At 40.4% G+C, this 25,172-nt stretch overlaps 2 protein-coding genes across 2 annotated transcripts in view; both read right to left on the reverse strand.

The window, feature by feature from the left end:
- REX1BD (required for excision 1-B domain containing) overlaps positions 1–12,634 on the reverse strand; it is an 81,636-nt gene extending 69,002 nt beyond the window's left edge. Inside the window, exon 1 of the mRNA XM_063455412.1 lies at positions 12,545–12,634. Coding sequence (XP_063311482.1) covers positions 12,545–12,547 — 3 coding nt within the window. The 5' untranslated portion in view covers positions 12,548–12,634. The remainder of the gene's footprint in view (positions 1–12,544) is intronic.
- A 5,946-nt stretch (positions 12,635–18,580) lies between these two features.
- Positions 18,581–23,808, reverse strand: UBA52 (ubiquitin A-52 residue ribosomal protein fusion product 1). Its single transcript, XM_063455413.1, has 5 exons — positions 23,746–23,808; positions 21,932–22,053; positions 20,266–20,352; positions 19,575–19,677; positions 18,581–18,735 (listed from the first exon to the last, which is right to left on the reverse strand). The coding sequence occupies exons 2-5, from the start codon at positions 22,032–22,034 to the stop codon at positions 18,642–18,644; spliced, it is 387 nt and encodes a 128-aa protein (XP_063311483.1). The 5' UTR covers positions 22,035–22,053; positions 23,746–23,808; the 3' UTR covers positions 18,581–18,641.
- Positions 23,809–25,172: the final 1,364 nt, after the last annotated feature.

Raw genomic sequence — 25,172 nt, forward strand, 5'->3', positions numbered from 1 at the left:
CTAGATGCAGGCTTGAAGGCCACAATTACTTAGATAAGCGATAATTAACCGCACAAGACTTGGCATAAGTTCTGGTGGTCCTGAACAGTCTGGCCAACTGCCAGGTCCATCCAGCTGCTTGTATCAAGGTCTTTTGCTGGGCTGCACTGATAAGGAACTACTGTCTGTCCTTGAAGACAGGTATATAAGACTAAGGGAATCTTGCGCTCACTTGGAGAACTACCCACCTGTAATGCGGACGCGTGTTACTGGTTTCTGCTGTTCCCAGAAGAGAGGGTCTCTCCGAATGACTGCCTGAGTTCTCCCCAGTCATGTGTGGCAAGGAGACAACCAAGCTTCTCTAATGGTGATGAATACTTAAGCTGATATATCTAGATACTAAGCTGTTTGAAGTAAATGCATGCAACTACTTAAATGAGAGTAAAACTTACTTTGCTTAGATCCCTTTGTGGATAATAAAGTGTAGTGTGAATTCTTATATTCAACTTGGTCTCTGTGTGATTTTTCTTTCCTATAACTCAATGTACTCTATCCGAACTGGGTTGTGTGCCCGCCAATATCACTATAAACCTTATTAGGTATTGATTATTACTTTTTGGATATTGGTGCTTCATGAATTTAATGATTAGGCACAACAAATGCCCATTAGCATTGTTCGTGGCCAAACATTTTTTAATTCTGGCACACTTGTCGGGTACCAACTCCCTTGCCTGGCGATGAGACTCTGATCATTAAGTGTCAGGTACTGCACAGCATAAAGGTTGGTCTGGGTGACTATTTCCCCTAAAATATCATCCCCCAAGAATAGCTGCATGAAATCCAGTGCACTGTAGTTGGTGACGTCCAACTGAATTCCAGGACTGACAGTAAACAGTGGGATTTCAGGCGTGAAATCATTTAGGGGTTCCCAGTCACCAGCGTCATGAGCCAGGTCAGGGGACTCGGCGCTTACAACAGAGAGCCCTGCAGTATCTGGCACAGTCTCATCACCACTCTCAGAGGCAGTGTCTGTGGCGTCCGAGTCGGCTGCTAGTATATCATAAGCCTCCTCAGCAGTGTACCTTCTAGACATTATGAAGGTGTAACTTTAACAAACTTTTTTTTAAACTGTTTTTTTTTTGTAAACTTTTTTTATAGTTTTTTTTTTACTTTTCAGAACTTTTCAGAAAGTTTCTAAACTTTTCGTCTCTAACTAGCCTAACACTCAATTTCCCAAATTCCCACTAAAGTCCACCCACTCCAGCTAACTAAGGAATTAACGTTAAATTAATTAAATAACAAAATAAATAAAATTAACTACTAAGGGTTAAAAAAAATCAAAATTAACCCTTGGGGGTAGAAAAAAAAATTAGATCACAGTTAAATACTGTGATCAATAAACTGATCACTGCAGGCAGTGATCAAAAGGGCAGGGAAAGGGTTAAAACTGTTTTAAAAGTTATAAAATTACTTTTAAAACACAGATACTCTTAACTAAATTAGCACACAATGTTTCACCAACGATCCGTCTCTCTCCACTTCTCAAACCACACAGAGGTGGAGGGAGGAGGATCAGGAATCCCAGCAGCACTGTGATCGCTGTGACTGGCTGTCACAGCGATCACATGTGCTGGGACAGCTCTATTGGCAGTTGCTGGTCTGCCTCTGACATCGAGGCACCCAGCAACAGCGTTAACCCCCCGATCACGGCGATCTGGCGTTAACGTTAGTAAATGACGGAGATTTTCCGTCATCGGTCCTTAACGCACGGACAAGCTTGACGGAAAATCTCCGTCATCGGTCGCGAAGGGGTTAAAAAAAAAAGTACGTTTGGCTTGACTGTGCCTCTTTAAACATAGCAGTATCTGTAACATGGTAATGTCGGTGATTGACCTATCTCAGATACAAGGTAACTGACAAGCTTGTCTAATTCGAAACTATGTTGCTGACTGAACTGCTAGTTGCATAGACACAGGTCTTTAAAGTTCAGAAGTGGCTCAGAGGCAAAACTAGTATGATAAGGCTCACTTCCTTGCAGCATCACAAATCCAATGGCGGTGTTGGGGTACCGGATATCCGCAAGTACTACTTTGCTACTAATGCTGCAGTGGTGGTGAGCTTTAACCCCTTAACGCCGTTACGGCGTTCTATGCCGTCGCGGCTTTAAAGCCGTTGCGGCGGCATAGAACGCCGTAACGGCTGAAGCCCCCAGGAGGTAAGCTATACTTACCTCCGCCGCGATCCTCTTCTGGGGGGCTGCCCAGGCAGCCCCCCTCAGGCAAATGACGCCCCCGGGGGCAATGTGATCGCTCTTAAAGAGCGATCACATGGCCCCCTGTAGCTGGCTATGGATCTGCCAGCAGGGGGACTGTATAAAATATTAGACAGTCCCCCTGCTGGTAGGAAAGTATAAAAAAAAAATTAAATACACATGTTAAAATAAAATAAAAGCATTTATATATATATATACATATTATATATATGTAACGTCATACGTAATGTATTTTAATATTAATACATATATTAGTATTAAAATACACTTAGAATGACGTTACATATATATAACATGTATATATATTATATATATATATATATATATAAAATAGATCTACATATATATTATATATAAATACGTATAATTACAATAATAAATAAAATAAATAAATAAAATATTGAAACAAAATTTAAATAAATTATATATTCATATGTAATTTCATTCTAACTGTATTTGTTATTAATATATATATATTGGAAACAGAATACACTTAGAATGACATTCTATATATAAAATACAAATAACCGCAAATTATATAGATAAATACATATAACCCCAGATAACACCTTCCCCAAGCGACTAGATGACTTACGAACATTGGCCTCCTAGACGCACGAAAGCAACCACCATTGCTCCCAGTCAACCGGGGTGAACTACACGTCGGCCTACTATACCTGCAGTAAAGACCTGATCGGCCCGGAAGCCGGCGTCAACGCTGAATTTACACGACGGCACAACCAAGGCCTCGCTGGCGGCTATTTGGCTTAGGCGGGGTAAGGACTGCCCACGTACCAGAACCCCACACCATCAGGCGAGAGATTCCCGGTAACTTTACGGACAAGCCTAGACGGAGCATTGACGGTCAGTGCCACTCACCTCCGAGCACGACACCCACAGACTTACCCAAGAACTTGTGCTGCCCAACAACGGGCTAAAAGGTGTTCAGATACCTGTGTTATATTTTCATTTTTATTTTCAAGTTTTAAAGTTATCTGTTTATTGCTATGTTATAACCTCATATAGCTGCTAGCTCACACAGAGTTCACATTAGGTACAGGAGCAGGGCAAGACATCAGGGGGGAAAAAATCAATAGCCGTCCGGAACACAACACGCCCACAGCGGGCAAACATACATACACTTTATTACTTAGAGGCACCACACGGAATACACCGGCCCGCTTCATAAACCAGACGTCCACACACACAAGACTCCCTCCCCCCTATCACACATAAGACAAGCTTACATTGAAGTAACTGGGAACCCGGCACCCCGCGAAATTCTGACAGCGTCAACCTACACACACCTCACCAATAGGCTCAACCGCATGCCCAGCCATACCTATAGAGGCATGTTTTACCTTAAAACATTAATCTAGGCCTCACCTAACAATGTTTGTCTTCGTCTTTCCCCCACGGATAGCCTCTCATTTTACCTATCACCACAGGCCATACAGGAGTCTCGTAAGTGATAGGGCAGCCTTCACTATGGCACAACCATAACTAGTAGAGATACTACGGTCCAACGTACCGAGAAGAGATCGGTTAAGCTATCTGAATGCACCCTTTCCATACACAGCAACCTTTCATTCTATTCTTATAAGTAAGCCCAGGTAGTGCCTAGAATACCAAACAACATGGCTGAATGATTTGTTTACATGACTATGGGACGACAGCCTCCTATTATTAACAACCGCCTCAGCTCAGCTTAAATACACACCTGAACGAGTAATACCAGGTTAGCTCATTCCGACCACTACTTCTAGGGATTCTTCCTTATGAGACTGTATATCATAATAATGCTCTGATGACTACACACTACCCCACCCCAACGATAGGGTACAGCTGCCCCGCTATACAGGCACCTTCTGTTAATTGACATGAAGAGCTCACACACCGCGCCTCTGCTAGTATAGATAACCTAACGATCTCAGGCAATCATCCCTTTATTATTCTCTGTTGTTAAAGTTTGTGATATTATTTTAATTGAGCAGCCTCCATGGTTACGTTAGAACTGTTTGAATATTGTACGCTAAACCTGAGCATATCCGTGCCATTACTATAGAATGTAGGGTTTCACATTAACACAATACCGCCATAGTGCTAAAGCAAGAGAACTCAAAACTAGTACTTAGCCCTCTTATCAGTGAGATGGCGATATGTCCTAACCTTTTACCATGCTGTGCTTATAGACAGCTTGCTACTGGCCACCTCCATGGCAACTAGCTCGAGGGCCTGTCGACCTTACACTTACACGCTTACTTTTAGGTGCGCAACCACGAGCGTACTATATTAGAATATATGCATTTCCAGCCTGGTATAACCATTATTAACAATAGCCCATTAAGGTACCATAACTCGCTCATTACATATATTGGCTCATGTATTACTACTTATAAGATTCTGAAGTATCATTGTTTGTTAACCGTATGTTCCAGCATTTTACCACTCGTTATGGATGTCATAAAGTTTATTAGTCTCACATTATACGTATAAAAATGTGCTGGCTATTCTGCCACAAATTGTACTGCTAATGTTAAGCCTGCAACGGCTGTTGTGGCCTTGCACGTCTACTGTCATCTCAAGCACAAATAAAATAAAGAATTTAAAAAAAAATACCTATAAATGCATATATATTAAAATTCTACATGTATATTTAAGTAATTTTTTAACATAATTACCGTATATACTCGAGTATAAGCCGACCCGAATATAAGCCGAGGCCCCTAATTTTACCCCAAAAAACTGGGAAAACTTATTGACTCGAGTATAAGACTAGGGTGGGAAATGCAGCGGCTACTGGTAAATTTCTAAATAAAATTAGATCCTAAAAAAATATATTAATTGAATATTTATTTCAAGTGTGTGTATAATGAATGCAGCGCGTGCGTATAATGAGTGCAGCGCGTGCGTATAATGAGTGCAGCGCGTGCGTATAATGAGTGCAGCGCGTGCGTATAATGAGTGCAGTGTGTGTGTATGAATGCACTGTGTGTGTATGAGTGCAGTGTGTGTGTATGAGTGCAGTGTGTGTGTATGAGTGCAGTGTGTGTGTATGAGTGCAGTGTGTGTGTATGAGTGCAGTGTGTGTGTATGAGTGCAGTGTGTGTGTATGAGTGCAGTGTGTGTATGAGTGCAGTGTGTGTGTATGAGTGCAGTGTGTGTATGAGTGCGTGTGTAAGAGCCTTGGTGGGGGGTGGGCAATTTTATTATTTTTTTTTAAAAAATATTTTAATTTTTTTTATTTATTATTTCTTATTATTTAATTTAATTAACTTTTTTATTTTATTATTATTCTTTTTTTTTTTTTCGTCCCCCCTCCCTGCTTGATTCATGGCAGGGAGGGGGGCTCCTTCCCTGGTGGTCCAGCATTGGCAGTTCAGTGGGGGGAGAAGGGGGCTGTCAGAGATGTTACTTACCTTTCCTGCAGCTCCTGTCAGCTCCCTTCTCCTCTGCGCCGTCCGTGCAGCTCTTCTGTCAGCTCCCAGTGTAAATCTCGCGAGAGCCGCGGCTCTCGCGAGATTTACACTGGGAGCTGACCGAGGTGCTGAACGGACGGCGCAGAGGAGAAGGGAGCTGACAGGAGCTGCAGGAAAGGTAAGTACAGCTCTGCCAGCCCCAGTCTGTATTATGGCAATGCAAATTGCCATAATACAGACTATTGACTCGAGTATAAGCCGAGTTGGGGATTTTCAGCACAAAAAATGTGCTAAAAAACTCGGCTTATACTCGAGTATATACGGTATGTCATTTGATTAATTAAAATTTGATTGACATGCCTGACAACACAGGGAAAAAGTGCAGAGAATTTAATTCGCAAGCACTATATTTGACCCTGTAACTCTCCAAGACACCATAAAACCTGTATATAGGGGGTACTGTTTTACTCGGGAGACTTCGCTGAACTCAAACATTAGTGTTTAAAACTGGTAAATTGTATTACAACAATGATATTTTAAGTAAAAGTGAAGTTTTTTGAATTTTTTACAAACAAACGGCACTTTTATGGACTATATTATTGTTGTAATAGGTTTTACTGTTTTAAAAAAAATGAAGATTTGTGTTTAGTGAAGTCTCCCGAGAATAACAGTACCCCCCATGTACAGGTTTTTTTTATTTTTTTTTATTTTTGCAGTGCATAAGTCGGTACAGCTTTACACGGGGTACCCCAAAGGCAGTCCACGTGTTGGTCAGACAATAGGTACAATGGGATATACGTTTGTTTGTGCACATTTTTTTTTTTTTGTTAAGGTCTCGTTATGACAGGAAGATATACAGCATTATTTAGTCGATTAATTACATAGAGGTGTGAGTTATGCAGGTAGGCTATGCAAGTCATATAAGGTTACTTAACAATATTAGTGGCTCTTAAGGCTGTAACTAAAAAGTTTTTGTTTATAGTGATATCTATTGCTATAGCTTAGAATAAAGTACATGCTGGAGCAAGGTATGTTGCTTCTTTAAGCTTATCACCCTAGTTGATCGAGGCTTCTGGCGTCGCCACGGCAGGTAGGGGCCGGCACCGTGGTAGTCTCGAGGCCGCACGGGAGGGAGCTGTCTGTTGGTTAGCCGATGCCCGATCTGCTGTAATGTTGTAGCAGGGGGTTGGCGTCCTAGGGATGATGCAGGTTGGTGCCTGTGAAGGCTTGTCGCTTTTCTCTGCGCTGGGTTACTCTGTGAGTGTAGCTGAGTGGAAGGTGGGTATGGGATTAGCTTTGGTGCAGCAGTGCCTTGTCATGCTCCGTCCCCTCGGTGTAGCAATTATCGGCAGTGTGGATGGAGCACCCCCATAATCCACTGCCGGTCAGATAGCTGTCAGGATAAGTGAGGTCGGGAGGTCGCGGGTCCACTGAGCTGAAGCCCGGGAACTGCGTTGGTTACCATTGCCGTGTGAGGGGAGATGGTCGCCCCTCTACCTCTTGCGCACATGGCGGCCGCCATCCTAAGTGCTGAGCTCGGCCCACCATCCACGGTAATGTTGTCGCAGGGTCTTGGTTGCGGTGTTGTGGTTGGGGCCATCGGGTGAGGACCGGGATCACCCCCACCGGTCCATAGGGGGGGAACGGTGCCTAAGCCACTCCGAGCTGGGACCCTGACTGGGCTCCGTTTGGCAGGATAGGAGGGCAGCAGCCGTCTGCCCCACTCACCACCAAGGAGGGCCCCATCTGAGACATCCATGGTTTCTTCTCCAGGGGACTGTAGCTCGGTGAGCCAGCCTCTCCCTGGATCCATTGTGCCCCAAGCGTTAAGGTCCGTCGCTGCCTTCTGCTTCCAGGCTGTAGGCCATGATTTAATGCCTTAAATTATAAAGGTTTTGCAGTAGCTCAGCCTGCATGCGACTATCCAGCTCGGCGGTTCAGCCCCGCCCCCCCCCCCCCCCATGTACAGGTTTTATGGTGTTTTGGAAAGTTAGAGAGTCACATATAAGGCTTGCATTTCATTTTTTTTCACATTGAAATTTGCCAGATTAGTTATGTTGCCTTTGAGACCGTATAGTAGCCCAGGAATAAGAATTACCCCCATTATGGCATACCAGTTGCAAAAGTAGACAACCCAAGGTATTGCAAATGGGGTATGTCCAGTCATTTTTAGTAGCCACTTAGTCACAAACACTGGCCAAATATAGTTTTTTTGCTTTTTTCACACAAAAACAAATATGAACGCTAACTTTGGCCAGTGTTTGTGACTAAGTGGCTACTAAAAAAAGACTAAACATACCCCACTTTCAATACCTTGGGTTGTCTACTTTTTCAAATGGTATGCCATTATGGGGGTAATTCTCATTCCTGGGGTACCACACCGTCTCAAAGGTAACATTACTAATCTGGCAAATTTCAATTTGAAAATGGAACGTTCTATATTTGACCCTGTAACTTTCCAGAACACCATAAAACCTGTTAATGGGGGGGTACTGTTGTACCCGTGAGACATCGCTGATTACAAATATGTGCATTTTGTTGCAGTAAAACCGTAAAAACAGTATTATGACATTTACAGCTAAAATGTGAGGCGGAACTACAAATTAAAAAAAAATAATTCAAATTTCTCACAGTTTTTTTTAATTTTATTCATAATAAATTGTTTCATATATAAATATTTTATATGAAATGAAAGCCCTGTTTCTCCTGAACAAAATGATATATAATAAGTGTGGGTGCATTTAATATGAAAGAGGTGAATTACGGTTGAACAGACATATAGCGCAAATTCCAGTTTTTGTTTACGTTTTGTTTTGATCAGAACGTGCACTACTGACTCCGTCCTGAAGGGGTTAATAGTTACTAACAAACCTAGATGGATGGAAATAGAAGAGTCAAATATTCTCCCGTTTAACCCCTTAAGCACACATGACATGCGTGACATGTCACGATTCCCTTTTATTCCAGAAGTTTGGTCCTTAAGGGGTTAAACTTACGGAATTGCCCTGGCCATCTTAAAAAAAAAAAAAAAAAAAAACGACTAAATTATTTTTATCAACAAAAACCACCCTAAAGGCCTGGGACATAGTTTTTAAAAACAACAACCACATTGCAAGAGTGTATAGAGCAATGCCAATTGAACTATTGAAAGAACATATGCCCTTTTTGAATCTAGATTTAAAGGAACACTATAGTCACCTAAATTACTTTAGCTAAATAAAGCAGTTTTAGTGTATAGATCATTCCCCTGCAATTTCACTGTCATTTAGGAGTTAAATCACTTTGTTTCTGTTTATGCAGCCCTAGCCACACCTCCCCTGGCTAGGATTGACAGAGCATGCATGAAAAAAAAAAAACTGGTTTCACTTTCAAACAGATGTAATTTACCTTAAATAATTGTATCTCAATCTCTAAATTGAACTTGAAATCACATACAGGAGGCTCTTGCAGGGTCTAGCAAGCTATTAACATAGCAGAGGATAAGAAAATCTTAATTAAACAGAACTTGCAATAAAGAAAGCCTAAATAGGGCTCTCTTTACAGGAAGTGTTTATGGAAGGCTGTGCAAGTCACATGCAGGGAGGTGTGACTAGGGTTCATAAACAAAGGGATTTAACTCCTAAATGGCAGAGGATTGCGCAGTGAGGCTGCAGGGGCATGTTCTTTACACCAAAACTGCTTCATTAAGCTAAAGTTGTTCAGGTGACTATAGTGTCCCTTTAATGAAAGAGTACCATATAACAAACATAGATAGTTTTTTTCACGGTAATGCCATTCTTCCATTTGAGAAATTAAAATTTAGACACGGACTAACGAATGAACATAAAGAAGAATGCATGTTTATTATTGAAAAATTGAAAGAAATATAATGTACCAGACACTGATAAAAACTATAAATCATTAGAGTTAGCATCGTTAGAAAAATAGTTTTTATATAATTCACCTTGTAAAGGCACAATAGCTAAGTGTTATTCATTATATAATGCCAAACCCATGGACAAACTGAAACACATGGTATCTTGGGAGACGGAGCTGGGTACACAATACGAGCTTGAAGAGTTGTTCAGTTTCTTTAAAACATTAATTCTGTACTGACCACTTTGAGAACCATTACAAAATTCTATACGGCTGGTACTTGGCTCCATCCAGACTCATAACATGAATAACATGTAATCTGACAGGTGCTGGAGGGGCTGCGGGGGTTTGGGAAATATGGCTCACATATGGTGGTATTGCCCCCAAATTGCAAAGTACTGGAAAATGATTAATGATCTCATCGTTAAAGTAGATAGAACTATTGGTATATTAACTTCGGAGATTGCGTTATTTAAAAACCTCCCCGAGTCCACAAGTAGAATTGACAAAATAATAATAGGCCACATCCTGATTGCTGCTACCTCTTGCTTGCCTAGATATTGGAAGACGAAAAATACACCATCAGTTAAAAAGAGGTTCTTAATTTAATTGTTGACAATAAAGCACACGAATTGTCGCATAGGAGCAATATGCATTCTTTCACAAAACTAAAATATTATTGGGACAAATGGGAAGATGATGTTAAAAAAAATCTATTGTGTATGATAGCTGACTTATTGTTGAATTGGATCATTAGACAATTTATATTATGTACATTAGTACTTGTATTACTATAATAAATGGACACCCTTCCCCACTTCCAAGTTTCCCTTTGCTCACCTACCCCAATACAATGTTTGTATAATTTGTTATACATTTTCTAAAAACTTATTTGAAAAAGAAGTGGCACAGAGGCAGGAACTCAGGCTCAGGATGCAGAAGGCTCCAGGTTCGCCTGTTGGGCACTTCTCGGGCGACCATGCCTTGCTGTCTGGATGGAACTGTGAGAACCGTGACAGTATTAAAAGGACACTATAGGCACCCAGACCAGAAGAGGTCTGGGTGCAGTGTCCCAGGCCCCTTAATTCTGCAAAGTTAATAATTAAGCTGGTTCATGGATTGCAGGATAAAATGAGACAGGGGAATATGACAGAAACATTTAAATACATAAAAGGGAATCAACACAGTAAAGGAGGAGACTATATTTAAAAGAAGAAAAACTACCACAACAAAAAGGACATAGTCCTAAATTAGAGGGGCAAAGGTTTAAAAATAATATAACGTCACTCCAGCTCGTCACTACGCGGCGAGCAAAGGAGCTGAACAGGAGGATCAGTGCTCCCTCGCCAACTGCAGTGACGGCCAGCCACTCAGCAGCCCCACTGGACCCCAGCACTCCAAAAGGTAGGGGGTTGGGGGGAGGGGAAGAAAGAGCGAGAGAAAGACTATGTTAGGGAGTGTGTGTCTGTTAGTGAGTGTGTATGCGTATGTGTGTCTGTCAGTGAGTGTATATGTGTGCTAGCTAGTGTATGTGTGTCTGTCAGTGAGTGTATATGTGTCTGCCAGTGAGTGTGTATGTGTCTTTAGAAGGCGGGGCGGGTGAGTGCCTGGGTTTTGTCATGCCTAGGGCAGCACAAAACCAGGATACACCACTGCCGATAGCATCATAAAATCTCCCTAGAGGCGTAAAACTATCAAAAGTGTCTGTTCATTCAATCCTTTTACCCTTTGTGTGCACTCACACAATGACTTGCACCACACTACTGTACACTCTTACATACTTTAAAATATGTCCACAGTTTTGCATGCCATGCAATTGTCTTTCTTTCTTTAGCTATTGAAATTCTGGCAACAGCTGTTGTGGCATTACTAGTATAAATGTTATAAAAAAAAAATAAAGAATTATAAAAAATTTTTTTTAAAGTTGTTAAAAACATTATATACAAAATATCAACAGCGGCACGATCTGAACATAGCAGTGGTGGAACTACCGCCGTTCATTTGCCCCATGCACATTGGACCACTTGGTGGACATGTGGCAGCAGGAGCCTGTTGAGCACTGTGGCCCTTTAACCTCGCAACTGCTATCTTATCGGCAGAATTGGGACGCAGTTAGAGACAGTCTCCCACATAGCAGAGACGTGGACCTGTGCGGGAGAGAGCAGGAGACGGCATAGAGGCAGGGTTGCAGACCAGGACATCCAGCCCTTAACTCCCAACAGCCTCAGCTTGCAGACTGGACCCCAAGGATTCCACTCTCCTGCACCCTATAGGTAGTTAACTGGCGGGTGGCTATAAAAGTGTACATTTTAACCAGCATGTGTATATCTGTATGTTGTCATTATGCATTTCTATGTGTCGGTATGTGTGTCAGTGTGTGTATATATGTATATTGTCAGTACGTTTATCTATATCTGTATGTGTGGCAGTGTGTGTGTGTGTGTGTATGTGGGGCAGTGTATGTTTATATGTGCACACATCTCAGCATTCAAAGACAACACTACATACAAACAAATCCCTAAATATATAGATAGCCAAGCTGGCAACGCATTGTGGGAGTTGTACAACAGATAGGGGTCTACCTGCTGGCTACCTTGACATGGGGGAGGGGGGGGGGTTATTGTACCAGGACCCTCTCTCCTTTAGAATCACCACTGAGCCATAGGAAATAAAATAAAATGTTGCCTATTTGCACATTGCAGCAATCATGTGTGGGTACCTGGAGTTCTCCCTCAAGCAGACCTTACTTGGTTTACAGAAGAACTTCCAGAACACTATCAGAGGTGACTACTAACTACAACTCCCATAACTCTCTGTCAGATTAAATTCATAAGCAGATCGTGAATGGTGTTGGCATAGTGCTTTTGTATAACACATACTAATAATAACATCCCCTTTTGTTCCTGGCAATATGGTACTTCACACACATCCAACACAGTTCATTTATATTTTACAAACGGGGCAGCCAGAGATGAATAGAGATCATCACAGAATGCTGTATAGTATACACACTACTCACCATTGTAAAACAAACTCACAAACAGGCTTCTACGTTCTTCATGTACTTTTATGTTTCTACCAGTGCAGCCTGAAAATGCTTTGTCAAACACCAAAGATCACAATCATATTTGCTGCCAAGAGGAAGCACTACACATAGCATGCAATCTCAACAGCTCCTCTTCAAGGACAGGAGGACTAATGGCAATCTGTATTAATGGTAAGGAATTGAAAGTAAATAAAATTATTGCACATCTGATCCCAACATTTTTTATTTTATTTTTAAATACTTTACTTAGTTGTGATAGTCTTGTCAAAAACATAACATGCAGTGCAAGTGGTGCAAAAACACAATAAAGCATACACTAGCGTGTGTACATACAGTTTACGTTTGGCAAGAACAGAAGTGCCTGGAAACTGTGATTATCAAGACTCATCACATTTCACAACATATAGTTTTATACATAAACCATACACAAGCTGATCTTATGGTGTGACACCGCTTACATAGTTGTATTTTGCGGTCTGTTTCCCTGGAGGGGAATTGGACTTCCTTTCCATTTTCCATGGACCCCTGTATTTCCTTTGGATCCTATCGTATGCGAATATAAGGGTCAGTGCCCATTGTCCCATCCAGGGAGTAGCAAGTAGAAAGAGCAGAAAAGAAAGTGAAGTAAAGAAGGAGACAAAAGAGTCTGGGTCGGCAGGGTTAGGCCTCTTCAGGCCAGCCACTGTGCATACCTAAGCTTTTGGGGTTAAAGGGAAACTCCAGTGCCAGGAAAACAATCCGTTTTCCTGGCACTGGAGGTTCCCTCTCCCTCCCACCCACCAATCCCCAGTTACTGAAGGGGTAAAAACCCCTTCAGTCACTTACCTGAGGCAGCGGCGATGTCCCTCGTCGCTGCCTCCTCCTCCGCGCCGCTCCTCCCTCTCATCCCGCCCACTGGCCGAGGAGACCTAATGCGCATGCGCGGCAATGCCGCTCATGCGCATTAGGTCTCCCCATAGGAAAGTTTTGAAAACGAATTTCAATGCTTTCCTATGGGGAAATGAGCGACGCTGGAGATCCTCACACAGCGTGAGGACGTCCAGCGACGCTCTAGCAAGGAAAATCCTTGCTACAAATCAGGAAGTGACCTCTAGTGGCTGTCTAATAGACAGCCACTAGAGGTGGAGTTAACCCTGCAAGGTAATTATTGCAGTTTATAAAAAACTGCAATAATTACACTTGCAGGGTTAGGAGTAGTGGGAGTTGGCACCCAGACCACTCCAATGGGCAGAAGTGGTCTGGGTTCCTGGAGTGTCCATTTAACTCGCTGGATGTTACCCTGGTAGGGGGGGGGGGAGGGAGGGGGAGAGAGGGCAGTCTGACGAATCTCTTTTGTACATGTCTCATGTGTAAAACTATAGCTTTCGTGGTGTCATTTTCAAGGTATGTAAATCATCATGGGAGTTGTAGTTCTACAACATCTGGGGCTCTATCTTGTGGGCACCCCTGCTGTATATATTAATCCTTTATTCCAACTGCACTCAAATAACGCACCCACAGTAATCCCCCACACTGTGGCTTATTATTACAGGGAACATATAGTCCCCAAATAATCTTTATTTTGGGACTATAAGTCCCCTTCTATTGCTCCGACATCTGCCCACCCCCTTTGCTCTGCAGCCACTCGTTCTGCCTCCATCAGCAAGCCTGCTGGCGTCTTCCATGTTCTTGTCCAATTCAGTGTTTTATCTAGCAAGCGGGAATGTCCCTTTAACACTCTTTGAACATAACTGCCAAGTGATATTTTTTGAAGAACGTACATAGAAATTATTTTTTTCTTGTGAGAAAATTACTAGGAGTTCCTATGTGATAGCATTATATTTCATTTCAGATACTTTGCCCGTCTTTTTTCATTATACTTAGAAACATAGAATGTGACGGCAGATAAGAACCATTCGGCCCATCCAGTCTTCCCAATTTTCTAAATACTTTCATTAGTCCCTGGCCTTATCTTATAGTTTGGATGGCCTTATGCCTATCCCACGCATGCTTAAACTCCTTTACTGTGTTAACCTCTACCACTTCAGCTGGAAGGCTATTCAATGCATCCACTACCCTCTCAGTAAAGTAATACTTCCTGATATTTTTAAACCTATGTCCTCTTGTTGTGGTAGTTTTTCTTCTTTTAAATATAGTCTCCTCCTTTACTGTGTTGATTCCCTTTATGTATTTAAATGTTTCTATCATATCCCCCATGTCTTGTCTTTCCTCCAAGCTATACAAATGTGGTGATGCCAAGGCACCATAACCACTAATAAGCTGCAGTGGTTATGGTGCTAAAAGTGTTATTTTAACCCATGGGCCACGACTCAAAATGTGGTTCCTGTATTTCTTTAGTGGGCCCCTATTGGATGGAACATATTCATGTAACACTAAGCTACTGCCCATTTTAGGATATTAATGCTACCAGTGCAATAGTGACCATAGGAAAAGTCTAAGGAATAAGTTATACATACATTATGTGGCATCTGAAAAATGGGTCTCCAGCCAGGTGCATAGGTAACATTGTTTTAATACCATTCTCACTCAAACTTAAAAAATAATATCCAGTCCAACCTTTATATAAAAAAAAAAAAAACAACAACACAATATTCATACCATATTATAAATCTTTTCATAATAAAACAAAACCAAAAAAGAAAGGAAAAAAACCCAGAAGGCTCCCATCTACTTCAGTTTATAATTTCCATGAGCCATTAAAACCTCAACATTTCTATAAACGGAAAAAAGGAAAGTTTGTCATCTGACACCAAAGTCTAGTTCATGGAGAGAATTAAAGGTACATTAGTATTATAAATGTTCCAATTAGTGGATGTCAAACAGAGAATGATTGTTGGGAAATGATCATAAACCACTATTTTGGATACCAAAGCCAATCACTTATTTTAGAGAAATTTATTCGGTGAAAGAAAATACTCTTGCATTTTAGAATAATTTATTCCCCGAGCTCAAACTCAAGATTACCTACTAGTTAAATGTTTTATGTGCTGTGATGTGTTCAACAAAAAACTTGTGTGCTTAAAAATAATTATATCCATTAAAATTATAAAAATATATATGATTTGAGATGTGTGCAGGTAACTTTCTTGGTTGTGTTCGGTTATTTGGGCTGATGTATGCTATAGTCATTTCTCTTGTCTATGAGTAACAGAAATGTGTGTTTTCATGAAGAAAAAAAATTGACAAAAACAGATCTGTACAATTTTTCACTGAAACTTTTCTGTTTTAAAGTGTACTCGTCACAGTAGACTACTCATGCTTCAGTGGAAGTAGAATGAAATCTATTAATTCTGCTAGCAAAGTTGTTAAAATGTATAGATTTTCCTCCGTTGCTTCTGGGCAGCAGTACATCTGATCACATAGGTGGCTCCATGCCCACTTCAGTTTAAGCCTGAGTTATTATTGGACACACCAACCAATACTCCTAGATATCATGATTAGAATCAGGGCTGTGGAGTCGGAGTCGAGGAGTCAGAGGAAATTTTGGGTACCTGGAGTCGGTGCATTGTTTGCCGACTCATACTAAATTTAGATTGGAATTAAAAAAAGCAAGTTTAAATGTCCCAATTCAGAAAAAGTTATAATTAATTACTTCTCTACTGTAAGAATAAAGACCAATGCATGCAGTGCCTCACGTAACTGCAAAACGAACACGTTAAGTGATCGTGAAGAAGCATGCTTTTCATGTGCTTCTCTATATGGCATGCAACGCACAATTAGGAGCGGCGATACTTATACTTTCCATAGTGTGTTCTGCTGTTACAGGGAACGCAGCGCCCATGGGTAACCTAGCCTCTCACTGATAAGGGATAAAGTAAATATGTTTTTTGCAGGACAACTCGCTGGGGAAGCACTTATTTAATAGTGAAGCGTTTGCTTGAACTTAAATACTTCATAGAAGAAATAGACAATGAAAATCTTGCATTAACTGAAAGCCAGTGGACAAACAAAAGAGCTGGAGACCCTTCTTTCTCACCCCTTCACTGTCACCAAGAGTTTGCAATGTGACAATCTAACCCCGGGTAAATTCCTCTTGGAATGGAAGAGCCTGTTATAGCGCCTGAACAAAAATGGGGGGTTATTAGCTGAGGGCATTGCATCTTCAATGATGAAAAGACAGTCTTTTGCTGGAGAATGAAATCTTGTTAGCGGCTATTTATGTCGACCCAATGAGCCGACTTTACTTTACCACCCAAGTCAGTGTTGAAAGATTATTTTCAGCCCTAAAAATAAAGTCTGACTTAAGAGCCTCTATGAAAGAGGATCTGGCAGAGGCAATTCTCTTCCTTCTACATTGAATTGATTTGCATTTGCCAAGCCTATAACTACATTTCAAGATTAATATAAACCATTTCTAGGTTTTAAAGATTTTGTTTTTGGTTCATATAGATCAGCTTTGTTTTTGTTCAAAAACAACCAAATAACGTGGTTTGTATTTTTGAACTGGTAAATTTCCTGTTCCTGATGTTTATGCCTGCTGCTACTATCCAGCCACTTGATTGATTAATAAAAACATTTTTATAAAACATTGTGTTTGTCTTTTGCTTAAACGGTTCAATACAGTAGACTGTTAGCTTCCCAACCAGTAGTCCTGTGGTAATGACATGTATGTTGCCTTTCTTTCCTTCAAGGGATGTATAAAATACATTTGCATATTAATACAGAGGAGTCGGAAAGTCGGAGTCAGAAGTACAAAAAGCCGAGGAGTCGGAACATATATCTACCGACTCCACAGCACTGATTATAATACTGATATTAATTGCACATCAATAGCTAAAGCATGGAAATCCACTTTAGCCCCGCAATTGTCTAGCCTTATAGACACACTGGACATGCATGTCAGATGAACTACACATCCCTCCTTTCATCTTCCTGGACCATCCAAAGGGCTTGGGAAAAGTGGGAGAGAGTTTGAAATAAGGTAATACACGATACCACTGAACATCACACACACCAGGTTTTCACCTTAAGCACATAGAATGTATTGTTTGTTATGGTGGAAAAAAAAAATGTAAGAATGTACAAGTGAAGTTTCTCAATGTAATACAAATGAACTGTTAGACACGAAGAAGACTCGTTAGCAAGAATATATCTTTTACTACATTTTGATGCCCCCCCTCCCTCCCTTATGCTTTAAGGCCAATGAACTTTCATAAGGGTAAAAAATAAAAAAAAATATATATATATATATATATATATATATATAGTTTTCTGATAAAGCTAGTAAATAAAAAGTTTTTGACAGACGCCTATGATGAACCAGTTGTACAAGCCATTCTGCTTAGAGTGCTGTTCCCCTAGCAACATAGAATATCGTTTATATAGACTAAAGAAATTGTCTGTCCATTCATACTCCGATGTGCAAGTGAATTCAGCTCCACCATGTAAAATGTTCCCCCCCAAAAAGCCACTCCTAGCAGGGAAAGCAGACAGTATGGGACTGAAGGGTCATTGCTACAGTAGAGTAGCATACAGCCACTAGTGATCTTGGCATGCTAAAGAGGTTAAACCAAAAAATTAAAATCACCCACCAAGAGGATTTGAATCCATGACCAGACCAGCCTTGTGAAATAATGTAGTATATGGCAGGCAGAAATCCCCCCCCCCCCCCCCTAAACATGATGGCTATGGGTAACTTATCCAAAGCTGAACTTTGAGCCACTTCAGTAAATACAGGAAGACAACAAATAAATAAAATACAAACCGGTAATCTGGACAATTTGGGGAAAAGAACATTGAGGGTTTTTAAAAAAAAAAAAAAATATCAGTAGAGTGAAGGCTGAGGGGTTTAAAAATGTCTTCATAAACCAGACCGTATTATGATCCTCTAGTACAGGGATAGGCAACCTTTGGCACCTAGTACACCGTGCCATTATTTTCTATATTATTATAGGCTTGTATTAAGGGTTAGTGTTAAAGAGTACACGTGAGTCTGCCAGGCAGTGTGTTAGGCGATCAGAATAATAGTGTCCATTTGAGAAGTACTAAAAATGAATTTTGAAACAAAGCTTTTCTTTTTTGGTATTTTTAATTCTCAACAGAAGTCAAAAAAACAAGCATCAGGGAGCGTTTATTTGACCTTCTTCTTGGGACGCAGGTTGTTTGTGTGTCCGCACTTCTTCTTGCGGCAGTTTACAGCACGAGGATGAAGACGGGCATAGCATCTGGAAAGAAATATAATGCTATCAGATAGGAATGCAAAGAGATACATTTATGTTAATTGATAGTTATGCTGAAAAAGTGGTAAAGGAAGATCCCAAGCACTCCAACCGCCAGAAGTTCCCTTGTGGCATCCCATTGTAAGTAGTGGAGTAGTTTGACGTCTTTCCTGGGGTTCACCAGGTAACACTCCTTACAACAGAAAAACAAAAGGTCTAAGCCTGAACCAAGCTCTACAATGTAGGGCTTAATACATTGGCTCAGAGAGATCAGCTCATGCTCTCGGCCAATGAGCTAGTCTTGCAGATCCTGCTCGGTCACCATATTGGACAGAGGGAATCATTGAGTGCAGGTCAATGGCTGAGAGTGTCAGCTGACTCTCTGCCAAACATTGGCTGCTCAGTGCAAGTATAATACATCCCGAAACAGTGTTTTCTGGAGTGAAATAGCAAGAAACTCACTTCTTTGAAAGGGACAGTTTTTTTTATTTAACATTCAGCTTATTAAATAGGAAATGTCCAGGTACACCAGGTAGTTTCTTCTGGAAGGCAGTCTTTATTTTTAAAGGAAAGAATAAAAGTTATAATTTTTCGAATCCAAATAAAAACTGCCTTCCAGAAGAAATTACCCAGTGTGCCTGGACATTTTGTACTCTTCCACTAGATATTTGGGGAATGCATCCTCCATGTGGAGCACTATGGTGAAAGTATTCTTCCTTTGGGTGTGCATGGTTCTCTCCAACTGTTAGCAAGCTTATAAAATAGGAACGAATGTGGAGAGAAGCATGTATTCCATAAAACAATCAACACTAACATTAACTGCAGCATCGTGACAAAACACTTACTTGCGGCAAATCATTTTGTCACAGTTGTATTTCTGGGCAAGTTGGCGGAGGGAAGGCTCAATAATGCCACCACGCAGACGCAGCACCAGATGCAAGGTGGACTCTGAAAGTTATCACAGTTAGGAAAGCAAATTAGAGGCATCTCAATAAAACAATGCATGTGTTGTGTGCAGTGCAAGCTAGATTTGAAACAATGTTTTAGAACCATGAATAACCTATAGCCAATAATTACACAGATTTACATTGCAAGATAGAAATCTCAACACTGATCAAAGCAGATAGGTATCCAACGAATTTGACCTTGGGATGTAACAAAGTTGCTTTCAAGAATGGAAATTCAGCACAGCAAGAGGGGCAATTGTGGGATGCACCTTACACAATTAATCTATAGGAATAATAAATCATTTATTTTGCAAGTGAACATTCCTTAATTACATTATAATTCACGAAAATCAGAGCTACTATGAAGCTTGCATGTTCTTTTTAGAATTTTGTTTATATATTTTGGCTTGGATATATAGTATTTGGAGATGTTCTAAGTACATGACCAAGCAACATCAGCGCTTGATTCAGGTAAGTGGCTGAAAGGGGGGGGGGGGGGGGGGAGAGCAGAATAAATATCTTCCCACTCTAATTATAAAGGATATGCACAAATCAGTTAAAATATACAATAAAATAGTAATCTTTATACCTTTCTGAATGTTGTAGTCAGACAGAGTACGTCCATCTTCAAGCTGCTTTCCAGCAAAAATCAGACGTTGCTGATCAGGGGGAATACCTACAAAATTAAGAAAAAGTTGAACAAATAATAAAAGTCAAACCGTGAATGAAACAAAATGTAAAATATATATTAAGAAAAATAATTTCATACACCGTCTCATGTTCTTTGTAAAGTCACTGGAGAATTTGTGGTCTATACGTAGTGTACTATATAACTATAGATTAACATAATAAATTTCAGCCATAAAATATAGGAACCTAGCGGTGACACTGTAGGACCAATAAAGACACCCACACCGCTTTATCTCAATAATTATCTGGGTACTGTAGTCCTTTAGTTTTAACCTTGCAATGTAAAACATTGCCATTTAGAAGACACTCAAATGTTATGTTTGGAGGATTAACACACCCTCTAGTGGCTGTCTTCCTGACAGCTAATAGAGGCGCTTCAGCAGAATAACCAATTCATAGAGAGCATTTGATTTGCGCAGAATTTTGCTGTGCATGCCCACTAGCATCCCAATGCTTACCTAGTGGAAGCATTGGATTGGCTGAGATCATAAAGATTGTTTACCTCAGCCAAGGAGACAGATCAGCAGGACAGGACTTGCAAGGTAATGGAGTAAAGGCAAGTAAATGACTACTTTATGGGGTAGGGGCAGTAATCCAACTAGGTACTAGCACACTGTAGTGTTAATTTTGATGCTATATATTTCCTTTAACAGGTAAATAAGTCATTGTGGTGATAATATCCACTTCAAAATACAGACACGGTACTAGAAAAGTGCTTAAAACATTTCTGAAATACAAAGCTGTTTATTCATTAAACACTAAACTCAAACTGAACGACTATTTAAAAAAATAAATAAATAAATAGTCGGACTAAAAACTATTTTAGTAACCAAGTAACCAAGATTAAGAATTATAGCTTTGGCCTAAATTTAATTTGGCCTAAATACTCAATTCTGGCGATGGCCTGTATTTAATATTGTTGGATAAACCTTCCAAATGATTTAATATCATGAGAAATAATGTTAGTTTTGTTATATTTAGAAGATAGATTAACTAGATTAAAATTAATTTTAAATATAAAAATATTTTAAAAAATTGGAAAGCTTAATTAACAATATTAAATTGAGGCCTGTGTTGGTACCGGTGACCCTTCCAGTCTCTACAACTATACTACAGAGAAAGTTCATGCTAAAGCATTAGCACTTAGGATCTCAATCACTGTCTATGTGTCAGCTCTTTGTATCAAATTTGAAATGCATGTGTGCTTTAGCATATCTCTGCAGACTAGAAGGACCAAGATGCCAACACAGAAAGATAAAAGTCAAACCATTAATTAACGGTTTAACAGTTTATCCTGGCACCCGAAGCACAACAGAGTGCCATAGCAGTTATGGTGTTTGAAATGCCCATTTAATGTACTGATGTACCACATGAAAATAACCAACTGCTGAGGCAAAGTGGTAAACTTGGATCAATAACTAGAAAGAGCCTTATTTATTTTGTCAGCATATTTAACACCATTTTCTAAGCTTGCCAATTCATTGACCTGACAAATAGGAATAATCAAGAATCCTGAGAGTAATTAGTGACATCTCAAAACAAGGTTCTTACTCCGCTCCACTTACCTTCCTTATCTTGGATTTTAGCCTTGACATTTTCAATAGTATCACTGGCCTCAACCTCAAGGGTGATGGTTTTCCCAGTAAGGGTTTTTACGAAGATCTGCATTTTGATGCCTTTGGGGATCCTTTAAGGGGAGATGACAAATCTGTTTAATAGCAATTGGCTGATGTCAGAATAAGTCCCAACAATGCAGCTAAAATATTAAAAAAAAGCTTTTCAAGAAACATTAAAAATGTAGAAACTAAACTACATTCAAATCTTAGTGATCTAAAAGTGAATGTATTAAATCTAGAGAAATATAAAAACCAGTTGCTTCAATTGAATAATTGTATAAATAAAATTGTGAGCAACACCTATACATACTTAAATGAAAAAATCCATAAGAATATATTTCAATATTTAATTTGATTCTGCTTTAAAGTATCTGTCACTAGCAACAACTAAGTTAAGTAGCATTTAAGTTTATTTATAAAACGTAATGTCAGAATTACTAACAAATGGAAATAACGGGAAAATATTTTCACATCCACCTACGTTTTCAACCAGTCCTCATCACTGCTTTGCCAACATAGCAGTGTACCCATCCATATGAACATGCCTGGTAATCAGTAGAATCTGGTTCTCCTAAACACTTTCACAGCAACTTTCTTACAGTAGATGCAATAGCAGATGGTGCACAAGAGACTTACCATAGTCTAATGCTTTGACAGAACATAGACGTCTAAAATCGGCAGCTCAATTATGCACAATGTTGCAACAGAAAACATATTTTGGTTGCTTTGTGGTATAAGAACCAGATATCAATCTTGTTGCTAATGTTTTTCTCTTTAAAATGGACAAATATATAGCAATTATCACTTATTTGAAAATATACAATCCTATTCTAGATAAACTACATTCTCTGATTTGTTAATTTTAGTTGATTTCTTTGTGCTTGTGATACTCTTCCCCAGCTAATAGCCAGTTAGCTGTTGCCAACTGAAAACCATTTATGCAATATCAGTTTCATTGTGCAATCTGAAATCATATTGAATAGTGAAATTTAAGGAGATTAGTTATTTACAAAAGTATAATTTAGTATATGCTTAACGTTTTAACTCTTTCAGGACAGGGAGGTAAGTGTGTGTTATTGTGACTTTTTAAAGTGTCACTTGTTAAAGCATATTGAAGCAGAAAGCTTGTCAAAAGAAAACAAGAATGGTCATATTGTCATTTTAAAGGATCATCTGTGGTAGACACAGGCAATTTGATTTAGGGCCCATACAATTGGTAGCAGCAAATAAAGTATCAGCTGCATTCACTAGTGCAACCAAGAGCAAATTAAAAAGTGATAATAACAAAAAGTATTTTCTATAGTACTTTAATGTTTATTATTTAACAATCACTTTGTGGGTAGTTAAGTGAACTACTGTAATCCATACAAAGATTCTATTAAAACAATTTAGGTAAAAACTCTTACTCTATCACAGTGAAAGTATCACTATACACAGGCTGTATATTAGAGTATCACTGTACACAGGCTGTATATTAGAGTATCACTATATAGGAGTATCACACTATATACAGTATCACTATATAGGAGTATCACACTATATACAGTATCACTATATAGAGGCTGCGGCCCATGCGCCATGTGGATATCATGGTCGGCTGGCTCCCGGCCTCTCTGTCTCAGACGAGCCCCCTATAAGGCTGCCCATGGCGGACTGGGCCCGGATGGATTGCCCCCTGCCTATCACACACAGCCAGCACGCACTCAGCGAGCCGCAAGGAGGGCGATCACACGGCACACGGAGCGGACACAGCGCATACCCACCCGCACGGCGGCCCAACGGAGAAGAAAAAGGACAGGCAGGAAGCGGAAGTGACGTTTTCTTGAAGGCGGCCAGGACTGGGGGCGGGCAGAAGCCCTCTGGTGGCGACGCCCTGTCTGCCATATTTGTTGTGGGCGCCTGCCAGTAGTTGTTAGATTCTTAATGATTTGCTGGGAAGTTTTGTTATGCTTCCCAACATATCACATGACATTTCATTTTAGGGGTGGGAGTGTGCCCAGGGGTTTGAAAACTTTGAGGTGACTTACTAATAATTTATGGAACCAACATGTACTTTATAACAAGAACAATGTATCTTATTTACACAGACTGATTTCTAAACACATTTACGTATTGTATTTTAAAGACACATTGCTGTATTATTGCTGTTGAGCTCTGTTATACACTAAGACACAACAAAGAATACGGAGCTCCTACTGAAGACCCTGCATTCCATCTGTCCAGCTTTAGTTCCTTATTGTCTTGCATATAGGGACACCTGGTAACTGTCCTCAGTCAGCACAGAGCGAGCACATCATAGACACGCTCAAGCTGTGCAGTGAGAACTAGGACCATGCAGGAAGCACTTCAGCAGCGCTTCCTGCATGGTCCTGATAGCTGGCGGGTGGCTAAGCTGCCTGTGAAGGGGTGAGCCTACTTTTTTTTTGGTAGACCCAAACCCTTTTTGAGTGAGATCGCCCCTTACCTGGGCAGCCATGCCCACTTGCAACAGAGAGGACCCCACAAACAAGTCCCTCAGGTTGCCACATGTTGGCATGTATGAAAAAGAAAGTTGAGATAGAAAAGAGGGACAGAGGGATGTAGGCACGGCCGCCATCAGTGGGTGACAATCATAACGTTTGTTATGAACGGGCCCCATGTGTAGCGGACCGCACGCTAATGGGGCCCATTGGGTGGCCTAAGCATTTAGGGCCCTATATCTTCAGGGTCCTGGTCAGCGCTGCGACCGTGTAATAGTGCGATCGGGCCACTTTAAAAATGTCAGCCACACCCCCAGGGGCCCTGCCCCTGAGCTGTGTTTGGGGCCACAAAATTTCTGATGGCGGCCCTGGATGTAGGTGCAAAATATGGGCTCTCCCTCCAAAATTGGGGGGCATGAGTTTTGGTTCAGTAGATAATTTGCATCAACGTGCAAACAGAGCTGTTCACTAAAGTGTGAATTTTCTGGATTTCAAAGTGAACATAAATTTAAGTTTCATCCAAAATCATCAAACAAAGCACAGCTGACAATTTTGACAATTCAGCAATTTTGACCTGGAATTTGAAATTCCCGTTGAACTCATGGCCACTCACATTTGAACCTGAAAATGTACACCCAAGCAAACCATTTATAAACTGAAGTAAACGTTTACCCAACCTCAGCTATTCTTTATGCTAAAACAGGGTACTTTGGCACCACAGATGTTGTGGA

This window comes from Pelobates fuscus, chromosome 5, assembly GCF_036172605.1.
Source record: "Pelobates fuscus isolate aPelFus1 chromosome 5, aPelFus1.pri, whole genome shotgun sequence".
Classification (NCBI taxonomy): domain Eukaryota; kingdom Metazoa; phylum Chordata; class Amphibia; order Anura; family Pelobatidae; genus Pelobates; species Pelobates fuscus.